The sequence below is a fragment of the Prenolepis imparis genome, unplaced genomic scaffold (genome assembly GCF_030444845.1).
Source record: "Prenolepis imparis isolate NDT839.2.m4 unplaced genomic scaffold, iyPreImpa1.0 SCAF_9, whole genome shotgun sequence".
Lineage (NCBI taxonomy): Eukaryota > Metazoa > Arthropoda > Insecta > Hymenoptera > Formicidae > Prenolepis > Prenolepis imparis.
The window spans coordinates 13,552,223-13,572,169 of record NW_028141167.1 but is presented as its reverse complement, the minus strand read 5'-3'; the positions used below and the strand labels follow the sequence as shown (position 1 = coordinate 13,572,169).

General features: G+C 29.2%; 3 protein-coding genes across 3 annotated transcripts; 1 reads left to right on the top strand and 2 right to left on the bottom strand.

The window, feature by feature from the left end:
* Nucleotides 1-1,423: 1,423 nt before the first annotated feature.
* Eif1 (eukaryotic translation initiation factor eIF1) lies at nt 1,424-4,259 on the bottom strand. The gene is made up of 3 exons (XM_083045287.1): nt 4,032-4,259; nt 3,532-3,689; nt 1,424-2,639 (listed from the first exon to the last, which is right to left on the bottom strand). The coding sequence occupies exons 1-3, from the start codon at nt 4,057-4,059 to the stop codon at nt 2,493-2,495; spliced, it is 333 nt and encodes a 110-aa protein (XP_082901413.1). The 5' UTR covers nt 4,060-4,259; the 3' UTR covers nt 1,424-2,492.
* Nucleotides 4,260-6,751: 2,492 nt separating this feature from the next.
* On the bottom strand, nt 6,752-14,089 carry LOC145940332 (cytochrome P450 4C1-like). The gene is made up of 11 exons (XM_083045285.1): nt 13,817-14,089; nt 12,710-12,890; nt 12,376-12,485; nt 11,105-11,195; nt 10,171-10,365; nt 9,247-9,313; nt 8,951-9,077; nt 8,711-8,792; nt 8,504-8,616; nt 8,159-8,396; nt 6,752-7,118 (listed from the first exon to the last, which is right to left on the bottom strand). Exons 2-11 carry the CDS (start codon nt 12,879-12,881, stop codon nt 6,769-6,771), a joined length of 1,545 nt encoding a protein of 514 aa, XP_082901411.1. The 5' UTR covers nt 12,882-12,890; nt 13,817-14,089; the 3' UTR covers nt 6,752-6,768.
* A 3,555-nt stretch (nt 14,090-17,644) lies between these two features.
* On the top strand, nt 17,645-18,970 carry LOC145940844 (uncharacterized). The gene has a single exon (XM_083046459.1). It carries the CDS (start codon nt 17,872-17,874, stop codon nt 18,862-18,864), a length of 993 nt encoding a protein of 330 aa, XP_082902585.1. The 5' UTR covers nt 17,645-17,871; the 3' UTR covers nt 18,865-18,970.
* Nucleotides 18,971-19,947: the final 977 nt, after the last annotated feature.

Genomic DNA, 19,947 nt, shown 5'->3' with positions numbered 1-19,947 from the left:
AAGCAGTGGTATCAACGCAGAGTACTAAATTCGAAGCGGAGTTTATCTTTGGAATTTCCCCGCTAATCTCTACAAGATATATATATAGATATAGATATTAATATATAGATATAATAAGTTATATAGTTATAATTATTATTATTATATTATATTATTAATAGATATATATGTGTGTATGTATATATGTATATATCAGGGAAAATTAATTCGAATTTAAATACCGTTCAAATTTTTAAAATAGAAAAAATATATATTTTTCAATTTTTATTCTTTTCCTTTTTTGAAAAATAAATCTCTTTATACTAATTTTCATATTTTTAAAAATCGAATGAACGAATAAAGGAAAACAAGCAGTGGTATCAACGCAGAGTACTGATTCTTTCCTAATTTTTTCTTATTAGATAAGTATTTTTTAATTTTGTTTTTCATCGATAAGAATCAATATTGGGAAAAATTAATTAGAAATTAAATACAGCTTGAGTTTTTAAAATAAAAAATAAATATAGAAAAAAAATATATTTTTTAATTTTCATTCTTTTCTCTCGAATCTCTTTTTATATATATCTTTCTTCTCTCATTTTAAATGAAGCTTAGCAAAAATTCACTTTTCCCTGGAATTTCTGAAATGAAAAAAATAGCGACGAAAATTTTATCTTTTTCCTATCGAGTTCTTTTTATCTTTAGAAGTTGAAATTAAATTCCTCTTGATTTTGTATAGTTCTTGCAGGAAAAGTAATGCACATTTTCTCTGAATTAACAGTTGCAAATAACAGAGTTAGTTGAATGTTTGTTTTTAACTTTTCTCGCAATTATATATATATTTTTAAAAAAATTCATTTTGCATGCTAAACAAAATATGCTATATATTCCTCGAATTAGCAAAATATTTGTTACATGAAACGTATACGGAAGAAATACATTTTTCAATATAATTATTAAAATTGTATATTAGTTTCTAATCCGTTGTGTGTAGCCTGAGCTAACTTAATGCGAAGCTGCGATTCTACGAAACGTGATTGTATAGCAAGCATAGCACAATTGAAATCGATAAACAACGATAGCTTATCTAATGATTTTTTTTCTTGATGATCTACATCGTTCATTTAATGAACACTTGTATACTTAAAGCGATAGAGATGCAATTCTTGATGTAAGAATTCCTAGATTAGTTTAAATTTCTTCTTCTATCGTTATTTAAAAAATTGTTATTACATTATTATCGAAAACAGACAAAACGGTTTGTTCTATATTAATAAAATAACAATATATTCTTATTGCATTTATGTATACAATCTTTAAAAATATGTAAATAAAAATATATATTTCTAAAATTCCAATTTTTTAAGTGATAAAATTAATAAATTTCATCGAATTTTGAACCGACAAAGAGGAAGAGGAGAGAGCACGGTGAAATCACACCTCATTCATGTATTTATTTATTTATTTATCTAGAACAGCCACAAATTTCCATTAACTCTCGTTATCATTATTTCAAAAACAATTCATCGTTTAATTATTACTGGCTTAAAAGGGGGGAGGGGGGAGGGAAAGCAAGAAAAAGTGGAGGCGAGATACGGGATAAAGGATGTCCTCTACGTGAAAGGAAGAATCGAAACTGTCCTATAAATATTCAACAAAGTCGTCGCAATAAAAAAAAAGAACAAGCGCGAAACACCTTTTCAGAATATATAAACGTAAAAAAGAAAGAAAAATTTCTTATCGCTTTTTCGATGCTACAAAATGAAGGGACACGGAGAAGAAGAGCGGACGCGAGGAGAGAGAGAAAGAGATGGAGAGCAGAGAATCAATCGGGAACCTACGGTTACGCTTTGCTGCCTTCTCGGAACACGTCTATCGCGCCCAGGTACATACTACCTAACGCAAGAACGAACATCCATCCGGCGCTGCTAATCACCGCTCGTTCATCTATGCCTCTATCTCCTCGACGATGATTATTAAAATCAGGTGTGTCCTGCCCACTGTGTTGCTGCTGCCGCAAGGCAGGAAACCTACCCTAGCAGCCGCTATCACTTAACATAAGGCTTACAGTGTGATGTATTGCTTTTATATCTTGAGAGATTTTTTTTCTGATTAGACGTAGGGTATATTGCCTATATACGCCGGTTATACACCTATATATCCTCTCTTCCTTCGCTATATCTCCTCTTTTCCTCCTTTCTTTAATTCCTCTCTTTCGTTTACTTCCTTCTCCGTTTCGTTTGTTTTCTTTTCTTTTCTTTATTATTGAAATATATATGCGCGCGTTGTGTATGTATATATATATAATATATATATATGTATGTATATATATTTATATATATTTATATTTATATGCTGATGTGATAGAATATAATCGGGATATCCCACGAGGAGTTTAGTGACTGATATACAGATTCAATTTGAGACAATGATGAAGCGCTGACGAGGGGCGGAGCCGTCTGTTGTTGTAAGTTGTGGCATGGATGATGATTGTTGTTGTTGCTGTTAGTCGATTAAAAACCATGGACTTTCAGCTGGTCAGGTTTTGCCAGACCTGACTTTGTCAGCCACTGGCATATATTCTCTCGTTGGTCCCCCTGCAGCTGCAGCACCTCCCCGTACTCCGGGTGCTCTATTACTGTCCCATTGCAGGCAAACTCCTGTGTAAATGAAGTATAATCATATATATCAGACTAGGCATTCACAAAAAGGTTCTTATCTTGCTAAAAAGTTCTAAATTCCTTTGAAGGAATGTCAATTTGTTTCTTTATCTCCCCTAAGTACAATGTACTTAAAACTTATCAGTACGAGATAACCATGACTAATTATAGCTTCAGTATCATAGCTTGAATATTTCCAGGTGAAGATACAAATATAACAATTATAAACGTTATAAATTTGTGAAACAAAAATTGTATAATAATTTGATTACAAGATACATTCTTAATAATAAAAAATGTATAAAATAATTTAGATATATACAATTCTTTTTCATGTCAATAAATTTTGTTTTTTAAAATATTATTTCTATAGTACATATATATTAAAAATTATATAAATTATTCTCTCCAATTACAAATATTACATAAATATATAAAGAAATAATGTTTCTAATATACAATAAAATAAAATGTCATTCTATTTGTAAAAAGACAAAAGTGCCACATACATTGAAGAGAAAGCATTAGATATTGATAACATTAAAGTATCAATTAATGACTCGCTCAACAATGAACAAAGCAGCTATAAAAAGCCAAGTCATCGAGCAATGATATCGAATTGAAACAAAGAATGCGCCTGCCGCTATATGTCAAACCACTTGTAGATGCAGCTTTGAATGCTACTTGTAGAATTTGCAAAACTATATCTGTTCTCTTCATGATTCTTTGCATCAGACCTATTTTTAGAGTTCTGCCTGACTGAGTAATGGTGGGAGGTAGAAAGCGGGGAGGGTGACACACAACAGACAGAGAAGGAGGAAGTGGAGAGAGAGGTAGGTAGGTAGGTTGATAGGTGGGAGAAAGGACGGAAATTCTCCAGAGGCTCGCTCACCTTTTTACATGCTCTCACGATTTTCTTCAAGTCATATTCCGAGGAGAGTCCTTGCACCGTTGTTAAGGTTTTACGACCATTCCGCTGCTGGATCCTTATATGCACGAGGCCGTCCTGGACGTCATCGTCCGAACCCTTGATTGCATCTGCAAAGGGGTCTGCGGAAGAGAGAAAGAGAGAGAAATATGAAAGAACTGCAGGCAACGGATTGCGCAGGATGATGCAAGAAGGGCGAGGAACGCGCGAACAACGCCGCCATCGCCATTTTGATTAACCCCGGGGGGGGGGATCGAGGGGGGGGCCCCTCGATCGCCGAGGCGCGATAGCAGTTTTATCGTCCTCGTTCGCGAAAGAACGCTGCGACGAGACGGGGAGACAAACGGGAACGTAAATGAGGGGACAGAAGAGTGCGCAAGGGGAGAGAGAAGGGGGTCAGATGCGATAGTGCGCGTTTTTTTTCCGTTCCTTTTTTCTTTTTTTTTTCTTCCTTTCACACTCACCGAATGTGTTGAGATTCTGGATGGACATACGACAAACAAAAGAGACCCCTCGGATGATATAGAACTGCGGGAGCGCAGGTGGGCGATGATGCGTAGGGCGGCGGACGCGGGTGAATTTACACGGCGGTCAAACACACGAACGACGGACGACGAGGACGAACTGCGGAGAAGAAGCAGAGTCGACGAAATCAAGCGCGATGGCCGTGTACGCAGCCGGAAGTAAAAGTTGCATTTGTCACGGCGCACGATGGGTGGGGTTGGGCGCGCGCGATTGGTCGGCGCGTTCGCGAAACTAGCCGAATCGTTCCGAGGCGCGCGACTGGTGGGCGAGTCGGCGGCGAGTGCCGATTGGCCGGCGTAGTCGACGAGCGCGATTGGCCGATCGCGCGCGGGCGCCAAATATTCCCTAGATCCCCTAGAGCTACAGGTTTGTTCTTTGTAGAGACTTTTTAGTTCCTTTCATTCTGATTAGTCAAATTCCAATTCTTAAGGCCGATATTACATTTGTCGTACGACAAACTTTTTAAGCGCATTGATTGGCTGCAGTATAGAAAATTTCTGAAATCTCTATTTTGTAGCCAATCAATGGCCGGTATTCATAGTCCGTTCTTATTTTAAGACCGTCTTAAGTAATGTCTTAAGATGCAAATACGGCTCTGTGATTGGTTAATCACATCTTAAGATTGTACTTAAGACATTGTTAAATATAAGAACCGACTATGAATACCGGCCATAGATCGATAGATCGATCTGCCATTAGTATGAAAATCGAAGAAAGGAAGAAACTTAAATAAAAAATAAAATAAAAATAAAATAATTATAAAAATAAAATTTTGTGATAGAATTAATAAATATAATCTTTTGTTAAGGATCTGCGCACAAAATAGAGAAAATATTATATAGAAATAAATATTTAATATTAGGAGTAAAAATTATTTTAAAATAATAAAATCAAAAAGGTTCTAATATATATATAAATACAAAATGCATAAAGGACTAATAATAAGCTCCAGTAAGAGTTCTTTAATAATCGAAAGAAAGAATTTGTATTTTTATCACACAATCACAAGTAAAACCAAATAATTTTACAATATATATTACTTACTTATTATATATGTATATATGTGTATATTTTATATTTATGATCATTTGTAACTTATATTGTTTTGTTTCCTTACTTTTACATACCAGCTTTTTCGAAATATTTCGATATATTTCTAATATTTTTAATATTTGTGAGTTTTTGGAAATAAAGTAAACTCGCAGCTAGAGAGATTTTCCGAAATCAGAAAAACTTCTCCACAATTTCTGCGCAACAATATATTATCAAGTATGTATATATATATTGTATATAAAATGTCATATTGTCATTCATTTAAACCTAAAGTAAATAAAGAATGCATGATTTGTAAATTAAATTTATGCTTTGTATATGGCTAAATTTGAGCAAATTAATTGCATTATTATTGCGCAATCTTATATCGATATATCGTTTGCTCAAATTTAGGGCCACCGCACAAGCTTTTCCGTAACGCGTTACGTTATATTAAGTACTGACTTTAAGGGTACCGTCACATGGGGCGTAACTTGCGTAAGCGTAACCAGCGGATCGCCAATCACCGAGTTATTCCGATAGAGCTCGACGAAGGGCTCTATCGGAATAACTCGGTGATTGGCGATCCGCTGGTTACGCTGGGTCCACAATAGGTGATTTAAGCCCTAAGCCTTAAGAAATTGATCAATCGCAGTCAAGTATGAAGAGAAAACTCGACTGTGATTGGTCAATTTCTTAAGGCTTAGGACTTAAATCACCTATTGTGGACCCAGCATTACGCTTACGCAAGTTACGCCCCATGTGACGGCACCCTAAACTTAAAAGACCATCGCACACGAATTTCCGTAAAGGCCATCGCACACGAATTTCCGTAACCGTAAGCATAAGACGTAAGCATAAGCTCGAGAACCAATCAAAAACTAGCTTTGATCTAAATAATTCCGTAAGATCAGAAATAACCATAATCTTAAAACGTAACATGAATTTCAGTCGGTTGAAATTTTTACGTACGAAGAATTGTATACATATTATATATGAGTATTGCTACTAAAAAGTTATGGCACATCTCTATTCTTCTACTCGATTTATGTTCATTGCATGACATGTGTATACATATATATCTAATTATGTATGATTTGATATTTAATAATTTTAAAGAATAATAATATGTAATATATATATAAATATATACACATATTTTAGACATAAAATAATTCTTACGTTACTTCTTATGCTTACGGTTACGGAAATTAGTGTGCGATGGCCTTTAGCCATACAAAGCATAAATTTAATTTACAAATCATCGATATATCGATATATATCGATCAGTTATATCAACCTTCAATTACCTCCAGATTAAAGGAATCAACGGGTAGAAAACAAATGTGCGTGAAAAACAAATCGTTTCCGTTTTTTAACTCTCGGCTATGCAACAGCAACGAATATATTTGCCCCATGTTTCGTGAGTTTTAAACCCATATATATATATATATATATATATATATATTATTCAATCACTATACTATATACATATATGTATAAAAGCTATATATAATATATATATTTTAGTATATATGCACAATGATTAATAACGATGAAAAACATTCATCGAATTCCGTAATCGAAAAAAGTTATAAAAAAGATTGCGGACGATAAAGAGAAATAATTATTTGTTAGTAAAAATTAATTATTATTCTCCTTTGGCGTGAAATAAATTAATACATCTTCGCATGGTCGTAAAATGAGAGCGGGTCCGAACTGAATCTTATCGGGCGTTTTCACACTTTTCACTCTCCACTTTCTTAAAATAGCTGTTAATATCGTTTTCTCTTCGAGTAAAGAAAACCTTTTGCCGATACAGTTTCTCGATCCAGCGCCGAACGGAATATAGGCATATGCATTCCTATTTTTCGAATTCTCCGGAAGGAAGCGATCTGGATCGAACTTTTCTGGATCCGACCAAACTCTTGGATTCCTTTGCATTAAGAAAACATCGATTACAACTGTAACACCTTTCGGGATCATATGTTCACCTAAAATAAAACAGATTATAGTATTCTGCCATATAAAATTTTATATCGATAAAATTTTTTTAATATAAATGTTTTATGATTTAAAAAATGGAGCTTGTAAAACCCCTAATACGAAAGTAAGTCAAAAAGTAAAGGGACAAATAAAGAAAAACACATTTATTTTAACCTATGTGGAAAATTTACATATCATTTTTCGACATAATCCCCACCAACATCGATACATTTGATCCACTGCTTAACAAGCTTCTGTATTCCATCCTGGAAGAAAGATTTGGGTTGGGTGTGTAAGCCAGTTATGCACCACTGCAATGACCTTCTCATCCGAAGAAAAATTTTTTCCTCGTAGTGTTTCTTTTAATAAACCGAAAAGATGAAAAGAAAAAAGAAAAAAAAAAAAAGAAATACTACGAGGAAACAAATTTTCTTTGGATGAGAAGGTCATTGCAGTGGTGCATAACTGGCTACGCACCCAACCCAAATCTTTTTTCCAGGATGGAATACAGAAGCTTGTTAAGCAGTGGATCAAATGTATCGATGTTGGTGAGGATTATGTCGAAAAATGATATGTAAATTTTCCACATAGGTTAAAATAAATGTGCTTTTTCTTTATTTGTCCCTTTACTTTTTGACTTACCCCCGTATATATAAACCTACTTTTGTTAAATCTATTTTTATACAATCTATAGAATTCTATTCTTGCAATAAAAATATTTAAAGAATTCGAAGTTTACACGCGCGGCATAAAATGATAAATAGAATTTTTATCTTGAATTCTGTTGCAAATTAGAGACCGCGTTTAAAGTGGATTTTAAACTATTCATCTTTTGCTGAATCGCATTTATTTAGCCTTTAATAAATAGAAAAATAAATTTTTCTGAAAAGAATAAACACGCACATATACATATTGTCTACCATTTAAGCAAAAACATTACGTTTAATTGAACGAATTTTACAAATTTACATACATATTAAATTAATGTGAATATTTTAACATTTCTTTTAGCTTTTAATATTAATAGAAATAAAATTTTATCTCATACCTAGGTTTACATCTTCCGTTAAATGCCTTAAGAACAGAGGTACACTTGGAAATAATCTGAGCGTTTCCTTTATACTTCTCTCGAGATATTTTAATTGCGATAGTTCCTTTAAACTAGCTGGTGTCTCGGAATCTTTGAAAACTTCTTCGAGTTCTTCATGAACTTTTTCTTGATGCTCGAGATTATTACCCAAGAGAAAGAGCGTCCAGGTTATTGCAACCGAAGTTGTGTCGTAACCCTATATCATTATTATATTCTTATAATTTTATACTAACATTCATTTATAACTACATTACCGAGCCTGATAAGTTTTGCGTTAAATTGTAAAGATTATCTTTCTCTTACTGCAAACATGAATGTGTCGACATGTGCCCTCAATTCATTATCGGTTAATGGAACTTCTTCCTTTTCATTCAGATCTAGTAACAGATCCAGAAAAGCTTTCCTCTTTCGCTTACCTAATGCAATAAATTTCACAAGAATGATTTTAAAACATATTTACACAATCCTTTTAAAAATATACATATATAACGATAATTTAATAAAACACACCTATATCAAGTTCATAATCTTCATTTTCTGATCTAGCGGTACCATTTTGCAACTGTCGTGCAATCTTTTTCTTATTTATTACCTAAAATTTATGATTTATTAGTTAATTATTTATTTATTACAGTAAACTTGTTCAATTCGCTTAGATAAAAAAAGCAATAATTAATTTTGTTAAATTCTGCCGATATATCTTAATACGTTATAATAATGTATCATTATAGCGTTTGTTTTGGCACGTACTTCTCTCGTGAACTTATGTAGCCTATTAACGCCTGACTCATATTCCTTTGCTATAGGAAATAAGTTATACACCCAGTCGGGCCAAAGCCACGGTTGAAACAATCGCTCGCGTATTAATTTAGAGGTTCTAAAAACACGATTAAAATATTAAACTGATATAACAGCATATATTTACGCTCTGTTATGTCAATTAATTAATCACACAAAATTTGTTGTTAATTCTTTATAAAAAATTTTAATAAATTAATGATGCTATTAACTATTTTATTATTAACCAAATATGCAACTCTTCATACCTATGTATTGTTGTGACATACTTGGATTCAACTTCTTGAGCATGTACGTCCACACCCATTGCCGTTTCTGTAAAATGACTGTTAGTATAGATAGCTTTCTCGTCAAAATATGCTACATTATAAATTTCAGAAAAAATATAATTAACACTAATAACTCTCGTAAATAATATAGAGTCAAATAGTTAATTTTATTATACACAGAAATTAATATCAACATAAAAAAATTTTGCTTATGTTTAAATATGTACGAGTGTATAAGCTCCTTTTATTCGCAATTAAATAAAATGTGATATAGCATTTAAAATATAAGATTCAGGTTTAAACGTGTCCGTTTACAATGTCGATAATCGAGCTCATCAAAATTATATCGGCATTATAATCCGTGATCATACATATACAAGAAGAGAAAGAATTTTGCTGTTGCAGCAAAAAAACCTCATTATTACCACTATACATTTAATAAAACTTTGTAAAAACAAACGACATTCGATACAGTAATCAATTATTCAATAATTCAATATTGTAAGTAAGACTTATTTTCTCGACACACGCAAACAGAAAAATCTCGTGTACTGATTAAATTTGATTGTGGAAGCTTAAATTTAAATGTTGAAGCAAAATAATTTATTTTTTCAGTAAACATTTTTAACCGTCTATTTGATAACAAAATAAATGATATAAATAAGCAATTTAATTTATTATTAACGAAAGAGCTTGCCGATTCCGCTTTAAATTTAATACTCTTGACAAGTCTTTCTATTATCCACATCATAATTAATAAAATTTGATGTTGAACATAAAATATATTGTGTCAGCGATATATCTTTTTGTATCCAAAAAATATTATATATTATAAATAACAATGTGAAATATACATATATATATGTGTGTGTGTGTGTGTATTTATATATATTTATTTATTACCGCAAATAACGTCGAGAGCAGCATTGTTAGTGAACGAAAAAATATTGATAGCATTTCCTGGATTTTTCACTATCTCCTTCTCCAGACATTTTATCAGGATCTCTGCTTTTTCAGACATAACAACAGCAAATTGATCCACTATACTAAAATGGAATGTTGGCGCGATGAGTTTTCTGTCATGGGACCATTGCTCTCCTAAAGTAATATAAATCAGCGAAACATTTATATCTTAAAAAGTAAGAGATATTAAGAATATAAATGCGTATAGGTAGTAACAACTCAGTAAACATAAAGTTAAAGTAACATAACATCAATGTTATAATTTCCCACTCAACAATGTAATTGTAATATAACATATGTCTTGTACGTAACAGTTACATATTGTTTAGTGGGAAATTATAACATTGATGTTATGTTACTGTTACTTTATATGTTTACTGGAAAATTGCTATACCTTGTTTTCTTGTAATATTTTATAATTTGTTTTTCTGACATCGCTACTGAATGTAAATAAGAAGAGTTTCATCATTTAATAAAATGCTTTAAAGCGCTTTAATTTATACGAATATGACATCATTATTATATCATAAAACATATGTTTATGATATATCATGAATTTAAATACCAATGTTGAGTTACATAAAATCAGTTATGTAAGTAAAGACACGAGGATCAGAATACAAAAGAGTTTTTTTTCTCTTGTGCAAAGTTATAGATATATATATATTATATATGTATAAGTATACAAATTTGCGTATTTATATATTAGTATAAAACTTTACTCTTTTTCGTCTTTTTGTGGTTTTCAAAATACTTTCGTGAATGATCATCAAAATCGCATATAATCTAATGTAAACTAATGTAATTGCAATTTATTTTTTATCTTTAATAAGATAATATAAACAGACATAAAAGAGTTAATTTATGTGTTTACCTGAAGAAGTAAAAAGTCCTTTGCCTAACCAAGAATGCATCAATCTATAGATTTTTCCTTTTTCGATATGTACGGTGCTGGACAAAATAATCTGTAAAAATGAGTTTAAAAAGAATATATTATATAATAATTTATCACATTTGTTACATAAAATTTTGTTTTAAACAGAGCCTCGTATGCAAAAATTGTATTATATTTTTAATTTTTTTTATATATAATTACGTTTTGTTCCTAATCATAATAGGCACACACAAAATACTTTATATAAATATTTTCAAGATAAAATTAATAATTGACTAAATTACTAAAATGGGAATTTTAACTTGATAAAGTAAAATTTGACCGTGTGAATTATTTCGTTGGAGAGGCAGAACAGTTTTTCCTACGCCAATAAAATATAATAAACGTAAATATATATGTAGTCGCTTAAAATCTAAGTATATCTCCTTTTTATTACATAATGATATATGTCGATCATGCCTTATATCTTATTGTATCATATTATTAGTCCTTATTTGATTGCAAGAAGGCTCGCTTCCCAGCAAGAAATGGTCGTCAAATCGACGTCGATTCGACCAATTATTTCTCGCTGGGTTGTCTTATATAGAAAGATAACTTTGCAAACTTGACCGATAATATTTTGTATTTTTATAGCAAATTTAGATCAACTGTTATACGGATAGAGCGAAAAGAAAGGCTTGTTCGGAATATTAATTTTCTTTGCTGAAAATAATTTTGCTAAAAATCTTGACACGTGCAAATAACACACACACACACACACACACACACACACACAATTGTTGTGCTAAAATAATAAATTACTTTTTATTACTTTTTATTTATTCTGTAATCATCAAAGCAATAAACGGCAAAAAGCATTTATTATATCATTTTATAATAACGCGTAAATTTATATGAAATAACAGCAATAATATTACTGACAATTAACAAAATTCTTTTCCTCCGTGTAATTATTTATATTGAAACATTTTTTATAATAATAATATAATTTTAATAAAGTTTATAAAAGTTTGTTCCATTTCAACTATTGCAAAAAAAGCTTCACTTTCTAACGATAATAAATTAATATTATATTAATAATTATATATATTAATGTATATTAATAATAATATTAATAATTCATCATCATAAATAATATATATACGATATATATATATAAAATATTTGTGATGATGAATGTATTATTATATCGGTTTTATACACATACAATCGATACTTTATATTAACAATAAACTTCTTTTCATTCTCACCTTAAAAAATTCAGGTTTATGGAGACTAATAAATGGTTTTGTACCAATCCAAAATATGAAGATTCCTTTTTTAAAACGTAACATACGTTCAACCAACCATTTCATAATTCCTGCGAATGAGCACAATCAGATATTTAATATTTACTAATTATTATACTGATTTAAAGTAAATAGACGAATATTTTGCTAAAAATATTCGTCTTAAGTCTTTTGCTAAAAATATATACATATATAAATGACGAAAAAAATATATATGTATTATGTATATATATATATATATATATAAATTTATAAAAGCATATAATGTCAATATTTTCTTCACAAAGTTCTTTACCGTAATCCGTTAATTGTAATATCTCAAATGCCACGCCAATAGGAAATATACCGCATTGAGGAATGTTTTTGAGCTTTCGTCGAAGAATATAATAATGACGCAATGATATCGATAAAATTGCCGAGATTAATAAAACAACAAACAAAGCATATAATAAAGAGATTGAGTCCATTCTTGCATCCTGTAAACATGTTCAAAAGTTTGAGTTATTAAATAAATGCATAAATGCATAAATTTTACGATACTTGTTAAAGTAGAATTATATTGGAATCTTACACACACAGACACATTGACAAAGATTTTATTACATAATGTACAGTTATGTATGACAATGCATAATGCTTGGATTATTTTATTATCCCACTGATTATTATCTCACTGATTATTTTATTATCTTACTCAACGCATTAACCAATAATATTTAAAGATCTGTTGATGATAATATGAAGATTTACATGCATATAAATGCATATCAAAGTCAAATGTGAAATCAATGTAAATGAAAATATTTCGTCAGCAAAATATTTCTCGATTATTTCTCGAGTATTTATGTAAACGTGGAATCGTTTAAACGTGGAATCTGTGCTCATTAATCAAAAAATTCACTAAAATTACAATAAATTTTTTATATTACACATTTCTTTATATATTATTCACATCTTTAAAAAGATTTATTTTTTATAAAATGTATAAATATTCTTCTTTTAATAAAAATTTGAAGACCTGGCATTTACAAAATATTGAACTGATATAATTTTTAATCTTTGATCAAATATTTATACAACAATGTAAGCGCTTCAGCATCACATTATTGTTTATAATCACTGTTTAATTTTGAAATAGCCTCGGAGAATTATAAATCACGAGATTTTAAATACACAGTTAATTCTGCTTCCGAAAAAATTACTTACCATAATTTTATATAATATACAGTTTAAAAAATCGACATAGTAAAAAACATTAATTTTATCATAAAATATTTGCCTATATACTTTATTTACTGAGTTTTTTATTAAATCATATTTAATCTTGCGCAAATTGTTTCGAAAACAGCAAAACCAAGGGTTTTAACTACATACTAAAGAAATGTAAGATTTTGATACTTACTGTTTGTTCACGTCGGAACAGTTAACATTTAAAACAACAAAGATTTAGCACTTTTATTGTTACTTTATCACTAATTATATAGATCACAGTTTATCGTGTGCTTTATATAAATGTGTGTGTGTGTGTGCCTAGTTGTATCATTAAATACAATAAGATATCCTAAAAGAAAAAAAAAGAAAATAGATAATTCTTTACTAAAAGAATTGTTTTAAAATAATTTTTTTAAAAAGCAAAACTTAATATAAGAAATTCACTTCTTCCTGATTTAAGATTCAATCGCGAAATGATACTGGAAGCCTGATATTTATACGGAAATCCTTTCTTGCTTTGCACTCAAATTTGCAAATAAAATATATGTAAAGCTGGTTTATAGAAGCCGTAAAGCTTTTTCCGTAACCGTAAATTTAAGGATTCAACCAATCGCGTTGCTTGATTCGGCAACGTAATTGGTTGAATCCTTAAATTTACGATTACGGAAAAAGTTTACGGCCTCTATAATCCAGCCTATATACTATGTACCGCCTTATACTGTGTATATATGCAACTGGTTTTTGTCCATATTTCATCATTATAAAAAGTCAGTTCACATTATTCTGTGCGAGAAGAACTCGTTGTCAGATGAAATAAGTAATCCAATCACGTTCATTATCTGTTGTGTGTGTGTGTGTCAGGCTGGTTTTCGGGTTAAATGGCCAAACTTAAAATATGAATTCAGGATCTCAAAACAAACAAAAATTGTATCTAGAAGTTTGCTCGCAAACGCTTCGTTGAAGAGATATTGCCTTTTGAAGTTTAGAACTATAGGAATAATGAATAATGTCGAAATATCTATTTTTCTGTTTTGAAGATCGAAGGTCATTAACACGCTGGTGTATAAAGAAAAAAAGGCAAAAAGAAAAAAAAAAAAGAAAAAAAGTCACATTGTTTAAAATTGCATCTATGTGTGTGTGTATGACTTTTTTCTTTTCTTTCTTTTTGTCTTCTTTTTTACGCGGAGAAATCCTCATGGATACCCTCCGATCTTATTGTCAGAAGAAGTAATGCCGAACTCGTACCAGCGAAAACCCCGCGAATATCCTATTATTCGGTCTAAAATTTTCTTAAACTACAGACTTCAAGCTTCATTTTCGTTTTTTAAACACCTCGATATCATAATTATTAGCTGAGTTATAAATTCTTAAACTTTCACAATTTTTTGCTACTTTTTAAGTATACCGCTTTTTTTTTGGCCGAGTGTAATTAAAGTGATCAAAACGCACGATTTATACGAGATAACAATTTGCGGAAAATATCTTTATCATCGATATAGATGAAAGAATAAAAACATGCACAGCATTGCAAATGAAGTGAATTACGATGCAAAAAAAAGCATTACGTGTAAGGGGAAGAATATAAATCTATTTACAATATAAGCAATAAATTATGTGATACGTTTAATGATATCCCACCAACACATCAACGTTATATAAGCGTTTTAGGAACGTTCGAACTTTAACGTTCATAAAACATGTGCATGTCCATCTGGTCAAACGTTTTTTGACAGTTATCACAAACGTTTGACGAACGCTGTCACAAAACGTTTGTGAAACGTTTTTTGGAAACGTGTCTCACGAAAAATAAAACACATAGGCTATAATCGGATCAGACAAGACTGTCTCAGGCAAAAATTTTTAAGGCAAATAAAGTAAATAATAATAAGTCATATATATAGTCATTAGCTTTGATTAATTTTATCATAATTTTATAATTACCCGGTTATGTAATGTCAATAAGTTTTTAACGTATCCATAATCATGTTTATATATATTAGGTTTAAATAATAATTAAATCTCTTTTCTTTCTTTATTTAACTAATATTAAATACATTTTTATTTTTTAGTGAAAAAAATAAATATTTTTTAATTAATTATTTAATTAGAAAAAACATTAATAAAGTAATAATAATAATGCGATTAATAAAGTAATAAATATTTATATTAATGTATAACAAAATATATATTTTATATCTAACAAAATTATACAAATATGGTCCTACCTTCTTCGTATATTATATATTATTCAAAAACACAATCTATATATTGAAGTATTTTTCAGCAAATTCTCGTTAAAGTATTATCATTAAAATATATTTGGTAGTCAAATTAAAGTAACCGGAAAAAAACAGAGAAACCTTGATTCTCCAAGATCCGTGCCTGACATTACTTCTTCTGACAATAAGATCGGAGGGTATCCATGATAATTTCCCCGCGTAAAAAAAAAGAAAAAAGTCACACACACACACACATAGATGCAATTTTAAACAATGTGACTTTTTTCTTTTTCTTTCTTTTTGTCTTTTTGTCTTACCAGATGTGAATCGTAAACGCTGGCAAATGTTAGTGTAGTTCTTCTACATTGAATATTACATTCTTGCAGATAGCCTTGCATATGCCGCATATATATATACAAAAGCATTATTTTGTGTATGCATCTCTCGTCTATATATTGCAATAATTAATAAATAATGGCGCAGCATGAATAACAGAAGCGCTTGGTAGTCGATAATTATTATTTGTATTGCAATTTATCAACAGACGTGAGGAAAATCGTGAAGTATATAGAGGATATATTGATGAAGTTATTACATCGAAACAATAAGGACATCTTACTGCAGCATCGTCATCATCGATCACTTAACACGACTATATATATATATATATATATATATATATATATAGTATACATTTCGATAAAATAATATAAATGTTTTAAAACTATTATTTTTTTATTTATTTATTTAAAACTATTATTCTTGGTATTTATTTATTTATTTCTTAATCCATATCTTAGGGTTTGAATGGCTTTCAGTTTCTACAACTGTTCTTTTTGTATATAAGCGTATTTAAAGTTGGAGTTATAATAAATCACATTTAATAAATAAATATCATAAATAATATAATTATATATCAAATAACTCAAATAATTTTAATAACACTAAGAAAATTTATTTCTGAATATTTATATTTAATTTAAATAAATCAGATAAAACAAATAAAATAAATAAAACAAATAAAACATTATATAAACTAGCCTTGAATTTGAATATTACAATTGAATTAAATTAAAAATTGAAAATGCTAAAACTAAAAATAAAGAAATGTCTTTGTATCTTATGTTCTTATAATTAAAGAATCGCAATCTTTGGATACCAAATTATATAAAAATTATGTATTAATATGAAAAAGAAATCTTCTGTAAAAGTATCAATCACGTTGATTATAGCAATATTGCCTCTTGAGAAGAGGACGTGCAGTGATTTAATAAAGTAACTCGAATTTTCCGAAATAAAAAAACATTTTTTCAATTTCTACAAAGCAATAGTCTATATATTTTTCATTTTTTCAGAGAAATATGTGGCATATTTCGATATTAAAATTAAATTTGTTAAAAAATATTATTCTTATTCTGTTTTATATTTGTTTACAATCACAAGTAAACCGCGAATAATTTCACTATACACATATATAAAACATATATGTTTATAACTTTATGTATGTTTATATTTTGACCTTGTAAAGTTTGATTTCCTTTTACCAAGCTTTTCGTTATCGAGAATATAATATTTCTAATTGTCAATGTTGATACGTTGGAAATAAAGTAACTCAGTTTTTCCGAAATCAGAGAAAAACTTTCTCACAATTTCTGCACAATATTATATCAAGTATCAAGTATGTATATAATATATACTGTTCTTATTGTCGATTTCTTTGAAACACATGTCTTTATATCGCGAAATAAAAATTAAATCTAATTTATTAAAAATAATCTATCGCTCTCGTATCGTTTTGTTTTATCTTTTTAAAATCGCAAATAAACAGAATAATGACAGCACGTACAATATTATAAATGCAATAGACTGTGTGTCAATTATTTTCTTCTCATGTATAATACATGTGTATTTTGAAATTTAAAAGCTAAAATTTTATTGTCCACTTTATTGAATTTATATAGTCGATATTCATTACAACATTGAAAAAGAGGGAAGCTTCAGGAAATATCTGCAGACCAAACATATAATGGACCCAATTCAGATCCAATATTCATCCATTGATACGGAATGCCTATTACTGTCATTAATAAGCGAGCTAAATAAAAATCCGAGAGAAGATGATATTGTCGAACTTTTGAATCAATTTCCCTCGCATGAAGTAGCTCTTCCTGAACTGAACTTGAGTCCAAGACGAGTCATCGAACATATGAAAAAAAGACATGTATGTACCAGAAGGGGAATTGAAAAGGAAAAACCTGTTCTCGGCAAATATATTGTTTATCATTATTTGGACCCTTACACATCAAAAATAAATTCTTTTACATTCACTAACAATATGTCTCTCGCTGCTGATATCTTCATTATATGTTATTTATATCGTATACAAATAAGAAGCGAACCCTTCGCTTTGAAAGAAATAAATTATTTATATAGTATGATGGCAGAAAAATATCACATACAGCATGATTGCATGAATTATTCTGATGGATATAAGATTACCGGATTTAACATAGCACACTCTTTTCCAAGCGTATCCTTTCGTTGGTTCGCTTATGTACCTGACGCGCTAAAATCGCTAACGTCTAATATTACAGATGTCATGTTTACAACGTTTCCTGGTTTAAGTAATCAACTCTGGTCCCCCTTGATCGCTTCAATCATCCCCAGATTACATGAATCAAAATTTCCCCCCATAGTGTTACTCACAGCTATAAACGTCAAAAATAATCAGATTATCAAAGACAGTCTTGGAGACTCGAATGACCTTTCACTAAATACAATTTTTAAAGGTATCCGTGCATTATATTGTTCCAAAATCTTTCCTAAAAGCTTAAAATTGAAGCTATGCGAGAAATGGGGCATTGTGAAGAAAATAGGAGTGAATAAATATGAATATGCTGATTATTTTACTAATGATGAATATTTAGGAGAAGCTAAAAAACTAATACGCGAGTTAAAGTCACGAGATCCCGATTATTCCTCGACAATTTCTCAAATACTTTATTGGGGAAAGGAATAAATATGTTTTGGCTAAATATCTAGCATTACTTCTGTTATTTTATGTATATATATTTATTAATAATAATTAAGATAAACACAATCAGCTCAGCATTTAACGTGTTAATGCGGCGATTAACTAATGTATTTATATTATATAATATAGCATTTAGAAAGCGAGAATTTCTTTAGTGACATCTTTTTTATCAACTTGAATTAATATTTAATTAAGATTTTTATATTGTATAAAGTAGCGACTAAAATTGACAAAGCGGTTTATTTCATACATATTATACATATATCCATGACTTATGTGATATACTTTAGCATATATTATCGATTATTTATATTTTTGTATTATAATATCATCTGCTCGAGGAACACATTATATATAATACAATATTGCAAAAATAAAAAGGATGAGATATAAGTTATATAAGTATTACATATAACAGCGATGTTATTTACACGTTTACGTGTAATTTAATTTAGAACGGATATATGATCGAATATTCAATAATGATCGGGTATTCACTGCAGTTTGTTTAATATGTTTAACAAATTTGTAATAACTTATTACTTTTTATACCGCAGATTATCCTTATTATTTATAAGAATACATGCATATTGAAAATTTTTATTATATATGAAAAGTTATACAAAATAATTTTGTTACATAAGATATCGTAAAAATTATATTTTGTAGATAAAAATGTTATATATATATATATATTAATTAATATTAAATAATATAATTAATATTTATATTATAATAATGTAATTAATATATATCATATATATTATATTATATTATAATAATTAATATTATATAATATATAATATAATTTATAATATAATTAATATTATTCCTTTATTTATATTTAAATATATTTTTGTAAAAGATATTTTGTATCTATTATTAAAATATATATATATATATATGTCATTATTGATATTAATCATTTATTCACATCCATTTGTAATGAAAAATGAAAATATATTTTGCATCTTTTAAATAAAAAAAAATTTTTTTTTTTTTTTTTTTTAAGATGAAGAATTCTAAAGAACAAAAACTTTAATTTTTTTATTCAAAAAAGTTATTAAT

What these genes read in the sequence shown, in the direction of transcription:
- LOC145940332 (XM_083045285.1), bottom strand. Translation starts at nt 12,881, where the DNA reads ATGGACTCAATCTCTTTATTATATGCTTTGTTTGTTGTTTTATTAATC. An exon ending in ATTACAATTAACGGATTACG is followed by an intron (nt 12,486 to 12,709) that starts GTAAAGAACTTT and finishes GCTCATTCGCAG; the next exon opens with GAATTATGAAATGGTTGGTT. An exon ending in AGATTATGAACTTGATATAG is followed by an intron (nt 8,617 to 8,710) that starts GTGTGTTTTATT and finishes TTATTGCATTAG; the next exon opens with GTAAGCGAAAGAGGAAAGCT.
- Eif1 (XM_083045287.1), bottom strand. Translation starts at nt 4,059, where the DNA reads ATGTCCATCCAGAATCTCAACACATTCG. An exon ending in CCAGAATCTCAACACATTCG is followed by an intron (nt 3,690 to 4,031) that starts GTGAGTGTGAAA and finishes TCTCTTCCGCAG; the next exon opens with ACCCCTTTGCAGATGCAATC. An exon ending in TCGTGAGAGCATGTAAAAAG is followed by an intron (nt 2,640 to 3,531) that starts GTGAGCGAGCCT and finishes TCATTTACACAG; the next exon opens with GAGTTTGCCTGCAATGGGAC.
- LOC145940844 (XM_083046459.1), top strand. Translation starts at nt 17,872, where the DNA reads ATGGACCCAATTCAGATCCAATATTCATCCATTGATACGGAATGCCTA.